This window comes from Oncorhynchus mykiss, chromosome 30, assembly GCF_057628025.1.
Source record: "Oncorhynchus mykiss isolate SJ-2025 chromosome 30, ASM5762802v1, whole genome shotgun sequence".
In the NCBI taxonomy this organism is placed as follows: Eukaryota; Metazoa; Chordata; class Actinopteri; order Salmoniformes; family Salmonidae; genus Oncorhynchus; species Oncorhynchus mykiss.
The window spans coordinates 19,692,383-19,706,724 of NC_143051.1; the positions used below are offsets into that span (position 1 = coordinate 19,692,383).

Below are 14,342 nucleotides of genomic sequence, written 5' to 3' on the forward strand. Positions count from 1 at the left end.
AGGGTTAGCTAGGGAAGGTTTACACACAGGTAAACCCTTCACACTACTCAATAACAGGGTTAGCTAGGGGAGGATTACACACTGGTAAACTCTTCACACTACTCAATAACAGGGATAGCCAGGGGATGTTTACACACTGTTAAACTCTTCACACTACTCAATAACAGGGTTAGCTAGGGGATGTTTACACACTGTTAAACCCTTCACACTACTCAATAACAGGGTTCGCTAGGGGAGGCTTACACACTGGTAAACCCTTCACAGTACTCAATAACAGGGTTTTCTAGGGGAGGTTTACACACTGTTAAACCCTTCACACTACTAAATAACAGGGTTAGCAAGGGGAGGTTTACAAACTTTTAAACCCTTCACACTACTCAATAACAGGGTTAGCAAGGGGAGGTTTACACACTGTTAAACCCTTTACACTCCTCAATAACAGGGTTAGCAAGGGGAGGTTTACACACTGGTAAACTCTTTACACTACTCAATAACAGGGTTAGCTAGGGAAGGTTTACACACTGTTAAACCCTTCACACTACTCAATAACAGGGTTAGCTAGGGGAGGTTTACACACTGTTAAACCCTTCACACTACTCAATAACAGGGTTAGCTAGGGGATGTTTACACACTGTTAAACCCTTCACACTACTCAATAACAGGGTTAGCTAGGGGAGGTTTACACACTGGTAAACCCTTCACTCTACTCAATAACAGGGTTAGCTAGGGGAGGTTTACACGCTGGTAAACCCTTCACACTACTCAATAACAGTATTAGCTATGGGAGGTTTACACACTGTTAAACCCTTCACACTACTCAATAACAGGGTTCGCTAGGGGAGGTTTACACACAGCTGAACTCTTCACACTACTCAATAACAGGGTTAGCTAGGGGATGTTTACACACTGTTAAACCCTTCACACTACTCAATAACAGGGTTAGCTAGGGGAGGTTTACACACTGTTAAACCCTTCACACTACTCAATAACAGGGTTCGCTAGGGGATGTTTACACACTGTTAAACCCTTCACACTACTCAATAACAGGGTTCGCTAGGGGAGGTTTACACACTGTTAAACCCTTCACACTACTCAATAACAGGGTTATAAATTGATGGAAGAGACCTACTACACGGAAATAGATCTGTGATGTTGGATTCAAAACTCTTTTTGACTTCTTCACTCAATAACCATCTTCTGTATTGAAGGTAAATACCTGTGTCTCTCTTTTCTCTTTCAACTGTCTCAAACGATGTATCTTGGCCAATGACTCACTTTGGGGAATAATCAACCAGACAAGAAAGAGAGAAAGAAAGAAAGATAGAGAGAGACAGGACGAAAGAACTAGCGATGCTCCCAGGGGAGATGAGGGTGAGATGATTCCTTTGCAGTCTGCCATAGGGAAAAGCAGATGGCATATCATCTCAATAAAAGAGGGGCAGCAAACTAACCAGTAGTTCCCACAGATCAATTACCTGTCCAAAGACCTCCCTGCCTGCTTCCCAAATGGCATCTTATTCCCTATATAAGGCACTACTTTTGAACAATGGGTTTCTGATTAAAAGAAGTGCTCTACACAGTAAACAGGGTGCCATTTGAGATGCAGGCCCAACAAGAGAGGAAATAAAGAGGCCCTTATTATCCAGGGATTGACAACCTCTACGGCTGAAAAAAAAAAAAAACTTTAGCTGCAAATGTATTTTCCCTCCATACCCCATCCTGATGGGGTCGGTGCAATCTTTAATTAAATGTAGCCATATAACGATTTCCCTGCACATTGCACCACATCATAATGTATATATTTAGCTACAGTACTTTACATATTGAGTGGAAGAATAGGAAGAAGAAGAGGAAGGAGAAAGAAGCTATTTCTTGGGCGGAAGGAATGCGTGGTAACTAAGTCTGTGTGTGAGAGAGAGAGAGAGAGAGAGAGAGAGGCAGGGAGGGAGGGAGGGAGGGAGGGAGGGAGGGAGGGAGGGAGGGAGAGGGAGAGGGGGAGAAAAAGAGGTACAAAGGTCATAGAGAAAGAGGAAAGGAGACAGAGCGAGAGAGCGAGAGAGAAAGAGAGAGCGGGAGTGAGAAAGCGAGAGATGGACATTGTGTTGTGAAGAAAGGACAGTTGCGGCTCTCTAGCTAGCTGTGGTTGTGTTGACGTCAGGGCTCCAGGCACAACACCCACGCTAGTGTGAAGAGGGTGAACTCTCTTGCCCACATGTTAGTCAATGCCTCTCGTTTCTTCTATTCTGCTGGAGCCAATGTGTTGCTCCACCACCGCATATAAATCCTCCTCCACTATTATGAGCTATCTTTATACTTCTTCAGTTATTATTTAGAAGTCCTCGATATGACCTTCTCTCTCTTTGTCTACGTCCGATTAAAGCTCTTGCCATGTACGTATGCGTGTATAAAAAAGGTATTATCAAAAGAAAGGACAAAAACTGATAAATGTAGATATAATCATTTGAGCTTCGTCAACGTGACAAAGCTGACCAGAAAATCCAAGCCTTGAAATTGTCATATGGTGCATAACATAAAGTTGACTAAGTCATTTTTACCTTGGACAAACAGTGTCCCAAACACACAGACACAGCCACTCACAACCCCCCCTGTATGTAAAGGACTTACCTGAGCAGAAGGGCATGGGTGCGCTCCAGTGGCCGTTGAGCTGGCAGGTGCGCGCCGACTCGCCCTTCAGCTGGCGCCCCCCTATGCATGTGTAGCGAACCGTAGAGCCGAAGGTGAATTTATCCCCGTTCAGCTGGCCGTTGGGAGGGGACCCGGGGTGACCACAGTCCACTACTGGAGGAGAGAGACACACACAAGATGGATGCTGTCAGCTCAGAGTGCTGACAGGGCTAATGTAGTGGAAGGTACTGTCGTCACTCTCTAGAGGATTGAGGCCACACACTGTATCTGCGTCCCAAATGGCACCCTGTTCACTATACAGTGTACTATTTTTGACCAGGCCCTATAGGGTAGTGCACTATATAGGGAATAGGGTTCCATTTCAAACACAGCCTGTATGTAAACAATACAGATAGCTAGAACAAGATGTGTGACTATGGTTCCAACACTGTTCTAGTCTACTTCTCCTCGTTGAGGGGAATACTGTATCATACAAACTACATAGAATACACACTATAGGCCAGTTTCCCAGACGCAGATTAAGCCTAGTCCTGGACTACAAAAAGTGTTTTTACGTCCAGGACTAGGTTTATTTTGGGTTCCGGGAAACCCATCCAAAATATCCAGTACCTCTGCTCATAGAATAAGACCACTGTACTTGCTTCACCACGATAAAAATACAGTACTAGCACTTAAGCTCATAATGGCAACGTTCCAAAGTAGACGGTACTATCCTCATCCTTTGTAATCATTCTTTCATCCCTTTTTCACTTAGTAAATTATCAAGGCCAGGGTGCTAAAATAATCAAATTCTTTTTTCAAATATTCACCCCAGAATGTGCTACAATCAGCAAGTTTACTTTAAACTTTCTCCTCTTTTCTGCTACTGGCCTATAAAAAGTGAGCAGGTCCGGTATTAACATGCTAATTCAGCACAAAGGACAAGGCGTGTCTAAATGAAAGGAACGTTTTGGACATGGTGTCCATGTCACAGTGGGGTGGATCAAACAGGGAACAAGGCATGGAGGGAGAAAGAACGTTCATTCATCTTGGTTTTTTCATCCCTTTTAAAACACATCGCAACAGGAACACCAAACTGATTGGGCCTTAGTTGAGCTAACTTATGATACGGTTTAGGGGAAAACAGTGGGCTACACATCATAGTTCAATAAGGTTGGGATTGGGTTCAAATTTCAAAGAGAGTGCACTGATTGGAGCACACAGCTATGCCCCTCAGCCAGTAGGAGGCCCAGGTTGTGTTTGGAACACTGAGACAGCCAGTAGGAAACCTTGAAGCCCTGTGTTTAAAGTAGATGTTTAGACATGCCAGGTTGCCAGTACAGCTGGTGTCTAATGCAGCTTGTTTTGAGGAGGATGTTGAAGATACACACCATAAAACTCGGGGATCAGCTGCCAACCTGGCATCCCTAATTAGTGTAATATCCACAGAGCTGTTCCACCTGTCCCTCAATAGAACACTGATCTTAAGCAGAGGGGGTCAGGCAACTCATTCAGCCTAAATTAATGGAATAATATGCTAATTAGCCACGAGTGCCAAGTCGTCAGTCTCTCTCCGGGAAAGACAGACCGACCGTGAGACAGCGACAACAAATTATAGGAACAGGACACTTTAGATGCGCACCACCAATGTTTTGGTGCAAGGATATCAAAATAAGTTCAGTGAATGGTTAAAAGAGACTCCGCACACCACCATCTGTGGTTAACTCTGTGGTTTATTGGTGACAATGTTTCAACTGTCGAAACCTCTCTAATATACCAAATGCTAGCATATATTGCAGTGTGAGTCTCTTTACACCATGTACTGTAACGTGTACGCTAAGAATCGGGAAGCAAGTACCGGGAGGGAATTTAATAAATAACGGAACATGGAACAAAACAAGAAACACAAGTAGCGTACATACATAAGGGAGGGACAGATATAGGTGAGTCTCATGAGGTGCAGGTGCAATGATGTAATGATGGCGGCAGGTGGGCGTAATAATGAATAAACTGGCAACGTCGAGCACCAGAGAGGGGTAGCGGGGGTAGACATGACAGTACCCCCTCCATGACGTGCAGCGTCAGCCGCAGGATGACACCGACCAGAGGGACGGTCTCGAGGATCATGAGCAGGCCAGTCGCTTCTACTGAGGCGCGGGAACCTGTCGGGCCAGCCGAGGCTCGGGAACCCGTAGAGCCGGCCGAGGCACGGGAACCCATAGAGCCGGCCGAGGCACGGGAACCCATAGAGCAGGCCGAGGCACGGGAACCCATAGAGCCGGCCGATGCACGGGAACCCATAGAGCCGGCCGAGGCTCGTGAAGCCGTAGAGCCGGCCGAGGCTCGGGAACCCGTAGAGCCGGCCGAGGCACGGGAACCCGTAGAGCCGGCCGAGGCTCGGGAACTCGTAGAGCCGGCCGAGGCTCGGGAACCCGTACAGCCAGCCGAGGCTCGGGAACCCATAGAGCCGGCCGAGGCTCGGGAACCCATAGAGCCGGCCGAGGCTCAGGAACCCATAGAGCCGGCTGAGGCTCGGGAACCCATAGACCGGCCGAGGCTCAGAAACCCGTAGAGCCGGCCAAGGCACGGGAACCTGTAGAGCCGGCCGAGGGGCGGGAACCCATAGACCGGCCGAGGCACGGGAATCTGACAAACCCGGCTGAGGCATGGAAGCTTGATGAGCCGGCTGAGGCATGGAAGCCTGACGAGCCGGCAGAGGTATGGAAGCCTGACGAGCCAGCTGAGGCATGGATGCCTGACGAGCCGGCAGACGTATGGAAGCCTGATGAGACAGCTGAGGCTTCGGCAGTGGCAGTGGCTTCGGCAGTGGCACTTGGACCCGACGTCACCAGTAAAAAAAAGATCCCTGTTGCTTCCCCTTGGTGAGGCGTTATTCTGTAACGTGTACGCTAAGAATCGGGAAGCAAGTACAGGGAGTGAATTTAATAAATAATGGAACACGGGTAGCGTACAGACATAAAACACAGGAACAGAAACAATAACGCTAAGGGAAAGAACCAAAGCGAGTGACAGATATAGAAGGTCATCAGGAAGGTGATGAAGTCCAGGTGAGTCTCATGAGGTGCAGGTGCGTGTAACGATGGTGGCAGGTGTGCGCAATAATGAATAAACTGCCGACATCGAGCGCCAGCGAGGTGGAGTAGGGGTAGACGTGACAAAAACAGTGACACCAGACTCACCGATGCACTCCGGTAGAGGCTTGTCCCACTGTCCTGTGGGCTGACAGGTAAGAACGGGTGAACCGAATAGGTAGAATCCCGGGCTGCAGTCATAGAACACCACGGTTCCAAAGGTGAAGTTCCCGTGTTCTATCTTACTCTGTCTGATGGAGTTGGCTGGGATCCCAGGATCGGAGCAGTTGACCACTGAAGAGGAAGAGACGGAGGGGGAAAAAGACAGACATGTGTTATTTGGCAGAAACATGGAAGGGATCAACTCATTCCAACACTTAGGACACGCTTGGCCTTCTGCAGTCACTCATATAGGGCCAAATCCTAACATGAAACAGAATTTTTGCGCCAATCTTCCATTGATATTAATGCATAATCTTAATGCATGATAAAAAGGAGTATTAATAAAAAATATATAGAAAATAGATAAATGTTCACATCACAAGCAAGTACATGGCACAATGGCTTATTACGAATTTCGAGAACCTGCAAGATCGATTTACTGGTATCAACAAAGGCCAACACAATGTGGGCGTTATATTTCCTCTTGCCAAAATAGTCCAATCAGATACAATGTAATTGGTTCTAGTTTGTTCGATATGCAGGGCTTGTCCAATAGCATTCTGACCTTGGACATAGCTTCTGGCTTCCTCAGGGCTTGTCCAATAGCATTCTGACCCTGGACTTAGCCTCTGGTTACTTCAGGGCTTGTCCAATAGCATTCTGACCCTGGACTTAGCCTCTGGTTACTTCAGGGCTTGTCCAATAGCATTCTGACCCTGGACTTAGCCTCTAGTTACTTCAGCGCTTGTCAAATAGCAGTCTGACCCTGGACTTAGCCTCTGGTTACTTCAGGGCTTGTCAAATAGCAGTCTGACCCTGGACTTAGCCTCTAGTTACTTCAGCGCTTGTCAAATAGCAGTCTGACCCTGGACTTAGCCTCTGGTTACTTCAGGGCTTGTCAAATAGCAGTCTGACCCTGGACTTAGCCTCTAGTTACTTCAGGGCTTGTCAAATAGCAGTCTGACCCTGGACTTAGCCTCTGGTTACTTCAGGGCTTGTCAAATAGCAGTCTGACCCTGGACTTAGCCTCTGGTTACTTCAGGGCTTGTCAAATAGCAGTCTGACCCTGGACTTAGCCTCTGGTTTCCTCAGGGGAAGACTCCTATATAATGGAACTATGATAAGCTCCATCAGATGGTTTTCAGATAATCACCCCACACCCCTTCAACATATTCTGAATATTATATTATACATTAATAACACATCAAACACAAGGTCGTAAAATCACAGTGTCATGCATGGGGTCAACACAACCATTGATACACCCTATAGAGGTCAGTGATACCTATGACCCTAAATTCACCACAACCACAATTCACACAGAGCAACCATTCACCCTACACAGAGGCCGTTGTCCTGCTGTGGTGCTGCTACCTGATTGGTTACAAGCCCACGACAAACCGAGACTCCTCCTTCTTCCCCATCTTACAGAGAGTGCACTGCAGTGGTCAGGCGGATCGAGCAAGCATACTCCGTGTGAATAGAAGACTTAACTTTTTTCCCCACCTTTACACGTTGGTGGTGGCTGGCTCCACTGGCGTGTGGCCTGGCACTGGGCCCTTGAGGGCCCCTCCATCACGTAGCCCATGTTGCAGGAGAAGCTCACCACGTCGTTCAGATTGAAGCCGTTACCAATGGTCCGCCCGTAGATAGGGCTGCCCGGGTGTCCACAGCTGATAGCTGGGGGGAGAGAGAGAGAAATGACAAGATTATTTTCAAATTAGCCCTGGAAAGAGGGCGAGAGAGGGGGGATAGATAGAGAGATAGAGAGAGGAAGTTCTGTTGCCACGAGAAAAGGGCAACAAGGGAAGAACAAACACCATTGTAAATACCACCCATATTTATGTTTACAATTGAAGTCGGAAGTTTACATACACTTAGGTTGGAATCATTAAAACTCATTTTTCAACCACTCCACAAATTTCTTGTTAACAAACTATAGTTTTGGCAAGTCGGTTAGGACATCTAGTTTGTGCATGACACAAGTAATTTTCCCAACAATTGTTTACAGACAGATTATTTCACTTATAATAAATTGTATCACAATTCTAGTAGGTCAGAAGTTTACATACACTAAGTTTAATGTGCCTTTAAACAGTGGAAAATTCCAGAAAATTATGTCATGGCTTTAGAAGCTTCTGATAGGCTAATTGACATAATTTTGTCAATTGGAGGTGTACCTGTGGCTTAAATTCCAAGGCCTACCTTCAAACTCAGTGCCTCTTTGCATGACATCATGGGAAAACCAAAAGAAATCAGCCAAGACCTCAGAAGAAAATTGTAGACCTCCACAAGTCTGATTCATCCTTGGGAGCAATTTTCAAATGCCTGAAGGTACCACGTTCATCTGTTTAAACAATAGTACGCAAGTATAAACACCATGGGACCACGCAGCCGTCATAACGCTCAAGAAGGAGACATGTTCTGTCTCCTAGAGAGGAACGTACTTTGGTGTAAAATGTGCAAATCAATCCCAGAACAACAGCAAAGGACCTTGTGAAGATGCTGGAGGAAACAGGTACAAAAGTATCTATATACACAGTAAAAACGAGTCCTATATCGACACAACCTGAAAGGCCGCTCAGCAAGGAAGAAGTCACTGCTCCAAAGCCGCCATAAAAAAGCCAGACTACGGTTTACAACTGCACATGGGGACAAAGATCGTACTTTTAGGAGAAATGTCCTCTGGTCTGACGAAACAAAAATAGAACTGTTTGGCCATAATGACCATCGTTATGTTTGGAGGGAAAAGGGGGAGGCTTGCCAGCCAAAGAACACCATCCCAACCGTGAAGCACGAGGGTGGCAGCATCATGATGTGCTTTGCTGCAGGAGGGACTGGTGCACTTCACAAAATAGATGGCATCATGAGGTAGGAAAATTATGTGGATATATTGAAGCAACATCTCAAGACATCAGTCAGAAAGTTAAAGCTTGGTCGCAAATGGGTCTTCCTAATGGACAATGACCCCAAGCACACTTCCAAAGTTGTGGCAAAAGGGCTTAAGGACAACAAAGTCAAGGTATTGGAGTGGCCATCACAAAACCCTGATCTCAATCCTATAGAAAATGTGTGGGCAGAACTGAAAAAGCATGTGCGAGCAAGGAGGCCTACAAAAATGACTCAGTTACACCAGCTCTGTCAGGGGGAATGGGCCAAAATTCACCCAATTTATTGTGACAAGCTTGTGGAAGGCTACCAGAAACGTTTGTCACAAGGTAAAAATTTAAAGGCAATGCTACCAAATACGAATGTATGTAAACTTCTGAGCCACTGGGAATGTGATGAAAGAAATAAAAGCTGAAATAAATAATTCTCTCTTCTATTATTCTGACATTTCACATTCTTAAAATAAAGTGGTTATCCTGACTGACCTAAAACAGGGAATTGTTACTTGGATTAAAGGTCAGGAATTGTGGAAAACTGAGTTTAAATGTATTTGGCTAAGGTGTATGTAAACTTCCAACTTCAATTGTATTTATTATCCCCTTTGTACTTTAACTACTTGCACATAATATGACATTTGAAATGTCTTTATTCTTTTGGAACTTTTGTGAGTGAGTTTACTGTCAAACATTTTTTATTGTTTATTTCACTTTTGTTTATTATCTATTTTATTTGCTTGGCAATGTAAACATATGGTTCCCATGCCAATGAAGCCCTTACATTGAATTTAATTTAATTTAATTGAAAGAAGGAGAGATAGAAGGAGAGGGGTAGAGGGAGAGTAAGATAGAGAAAAACAGAGCGAGAGAGAGACAGAGAAAGAGAGAGAAGTTACATTGAAATTTAAATTCCATATTGATTCCTACTGTATCTAATGTACTGTATAAAAGGGTAACATTGACATTACATACTGATTCCTACTGTATCTAATGTACTGTATAAAAGGGTAACATTGACATTACATAGTGATTCCTACTGTATCTAATGTACTGTATAAAAGGGTAACATTGGCATTACATAGTGATTCCTACTGTATCTAATGTACTGTATAAAAGGGTAACATTGACATTACATATGGACTCATATGTAATGGATAACAGGTAAGGTCACTTTTGCTTTGTAATCCACCAGGTAATAATCCACTGGGTGCTCATTTGTTCACTGCAAAAATACACATAGTGAGTTTGAGACCATAGAAATAGCATAGTCAGACCTTGAACAGGGAATTGAACCCAAAAAGAAACCAGTGGAGCTTGAACACAGCCTCAGCTCACATTCACTTACTGTGCAATAGACTGGGCAAAACAGTAGGCTTCCAATAAGATCTGCAATAGAGCTGTGTGGCTCGGTTATCAATAGGCTAGGTGCTAGACTACCATGTGTTCTGCCAGGATGTCTCAATCACAGAACTAGAATGAATAGAACAGGCCTCCCCATTCAAGTCAATGACGCCATCATGGGTACACGGGTGAACATTTTGAGTGTCTCATTCTATTTCTATGGTCTCAGTCACCTCTGAAACTGATATTCAGGAGGACAAACGGCAAAGAGCTGTTTTATTGCCCCATCCTGGACCATTTCCCTAAATAGTGTCATTCCCCATCAGATCCCTCTGGTCTAAACTCATTGGCCGTCTGGCAGCTCATCTGAATGGCTAATCCAATTCAAACCACATTAGTTGTGCTCAATTGCAGGCATTTGTCGAGCGATGCAGAAGTGATGGCAGAGTGCTCATGGTGATCCTCACTATAGCTCTGGGAGGCATCGGGAGGCCTTTCTCTGCCTGTCTTGGAGACCTGCGTCCTGGAAGGGGAGAAACTAGTGGTTATGGACCTTTGAATGGGGCTATGGGCCATTAGCCTAGGTGGGATACTGTAAGAGGGGCCTGACTCTGGGACTTTATCAGTGAGTTGGAGACTGGGACTTATGAAATTAGATAATAGACCAGAGACTGAGCCAGAGAGAGAGACAAGAGGAAGGGACAGAGATACACAGAGGGACAGAGAGAAAGAGAGAGAGAGAGGCAGAGGGATAGAGAGACATTATAAAATCCATGTACACAAACAACAAGTGTGTGGATAAAATTGGCAAAAAATACACATTTCTTTACACAGGGCCATGGGGTGAGACAGGGATGCAGAAGTCTGGTTCATCCTTGGGAGCAATTTCCAAATGCATGAAGGTGCCACGTTCATCTGTACAAACAATAGTACGCAAGTATAAACACCATGGGATGATGCAGCCGTCATACTGCTCAAGAAGGAGACGCGTTCGGTCTCCTAGAGATGAACGTACTTTGGTGCGAAAGGTGCAAATCAATCCCAGAACAACAGCAAAGGACCTTGGGAAGATGCTGGAGGAAACAGGTACAAAAGTATCTATATCCACAGTAAAACGAGTCCTATATCTACATAAACTGAAAGGCCAATCAGCAAGGAAGAAGCCACTGCTCCAAAACTGCCTTAAAAAAGCCAGACTACGGTTTACCCACTGCAAATGGGGACAAAGATCATAATTTTTGGAGAAATGTCCTCTGGTCTGATGAAACAAAAATAGAACTGTTTGGTCATAATGACCACCGTTATGTTTGGAGGACAAAGGTGGAGGCTTGCAAGCAGAAGAACATCATCCCAACCGTGAAGCACGGGGATGGCAGCATCATGTTGTGGGGGTGCTTTGCTGCAGGAGGGACTGGTGCACTTCACAAAATAGATTGCTTCATGAGGTAAGAAAATGATGTAGATATATTGAAGCAACATCTCAAGACATCAGTCAGGAAGTTAAAGCTTGGTCGCAAATGGGTCTTCCAAATGGACAATGACCCCAAGCATACTTCCAAAGTTGTCGCAAGGGAATTTTTTACTAGGATTAAATGTCAGGAATTGTGAAAACGGAGTTTAAATTTATTTGGCTAAGGTGTATGTAAACTTCCGATTTCAACTGTATGTATCAATGAATTGGCGAGGGCACTAGAACAATCTGCAGCAGATTCTGTCAGACCTGGGCCCTGACAGTAAATCTCAGTAATACAAAAATAATGGTGTTCCAAAAAAGATCCAGTCGCCAGGACCACAAATACAAATTTCATCTAGACACCGTTGCCCTAGAGCACTCAAAAACTATACATACCTCGGCCTAAACATCAGCGCCACAGGTAACTTCCACAAAGCTGTGAATGAGCTGAGACACAAGGCAAGAAGGGAATTCTATGCCATCAAAAGGAACATAAAATTCAACATACCAATTAGGATCTGGCTAAAAATACTTGAATCAGCTATAGAACCCATTGCCATTTATGGTTGTGAGGTCTGGGGTCTGCTTACCAATCAAGAATTCACAAAATGGGACAAACACCAGATTGAGACTCTGCATGCAGAATTCTGCAAACATATCCATCCATCCGTGTACATCGTAAAATACCAAATAATGCATGCAAAGCAGAATTAGGCCGATACCCGCTAATTATCAGAATCCAGAAAAAAGCAGTTAAATTCTACAACCACCTAAAAGGAAGCGATTCCCAAACCTTCTATAACAAAGTCGACACCTACAGAGAGATGAACCTGGAGAAGAGTCCCCTAAGCAAGCTGGTCCTGGAGCTCTGTTCACAAACACAAACAGGCCCCACAGAGCAGCAACACAATTAGACCCAACTAAATCATGAAAAAACAAAATATAATTACTTGACACATTGAAAAAAAAATACAAAAAAACTGAGCAAACTAGAATGTTATTTGGCCCTAAACAGAGAGTACACAGTGGCAGAATACCTGACCACGGTGACTGACTTAAGGAAAGCTTAGACTATGTACAGACTCAGTAAACATAGCCTTGCTATTGAGAAAGGCCGCCGTAGTCAGACCTGGCTCTCAAGAGAAGACAGGCTACAAAAAGGGGTTGGAAACGGAACTGCACTTTCTTTTTCTCCCCAATTTCGTGGTATCCAATTGGTAATTGCAGTCTTGTCCCAATGTAAACACCATTGTAAATACAACCCATATTTATGTTTATTTATTTTCCATTTTGAACTTGAACTATTTTCACAACTTTACAACACTGTATATAGACATAATATGACATTTGAAATGCCTTTATTATTTTGGATCTTCTGTGAGTGTAATGTTTACTTTTAATTGTTTATTTCACTTTTGTTTATTATCAACTTCACTTGCTTTGGCAATGTTAACATATGTTTCCCATGCCAATAAGGCCCTTAAATTGAAATTGAATTGGGAGAGAGAGAGAGAGAGAGAGAGAGAGAGAGAGAGAGAGAGAGAGAGAGAGAGAGAGAGAGAGAGAGAGAGAGAGAGAGAGAGAGAGGGAGAGAGAGAGAGAGAGAGAGAGAGAGAGAGAGAGAGAGAGAGAGAGAGAGATAGATAGATAGATAGATAGATAGAGAGAGAGAGATAGATAGAGAGAGAGGGAGAGGGAGAGAGAGAGAGAGTGGGAGGGAGTCTAAAGCCCAGAGAGTAAGCCTGGGAACTTGTTAGGGGGCTGAGTCTATGGGTGAGTGATAGCATGTTGGTCTGGAAGTCAGTGTGTTACCCGGCTGAGTCTATGGGTGAGTGATCGCGTGTTGGTCTGGAAGTGAGTGTGTGAGTGTTGGAGTGTGAAGGCCCTAACTCCAAGTGTGTGTGCCCTAGTAAGCTGCTGATATTTAAAGTGTGTGTGTAACAGCACTGTGTGGCGTCTGTGTGTCAATCTGTGTGCGACATCGTGAAAACCCCCAGTCCCACTGTGCTTACTCAAGGCACATTTTGACGTGTGTAGGAGCACACAGGCAGTTAGTAGACACTGCAGATTAATTCCACCTTCTCTCCACTATTTTGGGGACGAGAGAACAGTAATCTTTTCCGGTCTTTCCTCTGTCAGCCAGCCTGGCAGAGTAGTCACCTCCGTCTGAACTCACAGCCCAGCCTTGTACAGTTAACTACTAAGCTTCATTCCACCCCAGACATGCCTTCTCTACGCTACTGCAGACAATACATGTTTTTTTATGAACCCGGATTAACGATGTTGTACTTGTATTGTATTGATGTGATTTGTCAGTGAAAATAAATGTTTATGCGTTAATATTTTCACTGTTTTAACATTGTAGGCATCACACGATAAGTAGGCTATAACGTCTCTGTCTCGTGTATGTCATAGACGTTCAAATGGTCTAGGTCTAGAAGATTCTCTCACGGACTGACAGGGACCAGATGTCGGCCCGGCATTTCTAACACATTAAATTATCAGCCAAATAATGATCATTCTTCGCAAAAAATAAAAAAACAATTCAGACCAGCCCAATGGGCTAAAGATGGGCTAGCCCATGGACCACAACGCCTATGAGGATAACCTGAGGAGGTCTCAGTGTCTGTAAAAAGTGATTCCTCACTTCTGCCTCCTTCTCACCTCTCTCTCGCGGAAAACAACCGCAGTACATTTGCATAATTAGAAATGTAATTTGTTTCTCTTTGCACAGAAGCAATTTCCCCTTCATTTGAGCACCGTCTATAACCGGAATTTAAAACC

At 44.6% G+C, this 14,342-nt stretch overlaps 1 protein-coding gene across 3 annotated transcripts in view; it reads right to left on the bottom strand.

Annotated features, from left to right (window-relative positions):
* Positions 1-14,342, bottom strand: part of LOC110489401 (CUB and sushi domain-containing protein 3) — a 660,686-nt gene that overhangs the window by 74,484 nt on the left and 571,860 nt on the right. For all 3 annotated transcript variants that reach the window (XM_036971422.2, XM_036971421.2, XM_090227754.1), the window contains 3 exons: positions 7,386-7,559; positions 5,826-6,011; positions 2,626-2,799 (listed from right to left, as the gene is read on the bottom strand). In XM_036971422.2, coding sequence (XP_036827317.2) covers positions 2,626-2,799; positions 5,826-6,011; positions 7,386-7,559 — 534 coding nt within the window. The remainder of the gene's footprint in view (positions 1-2,625; positions 2,800-5,825; positions 6,012-7,385; positions 7,560-14,342) is intronic.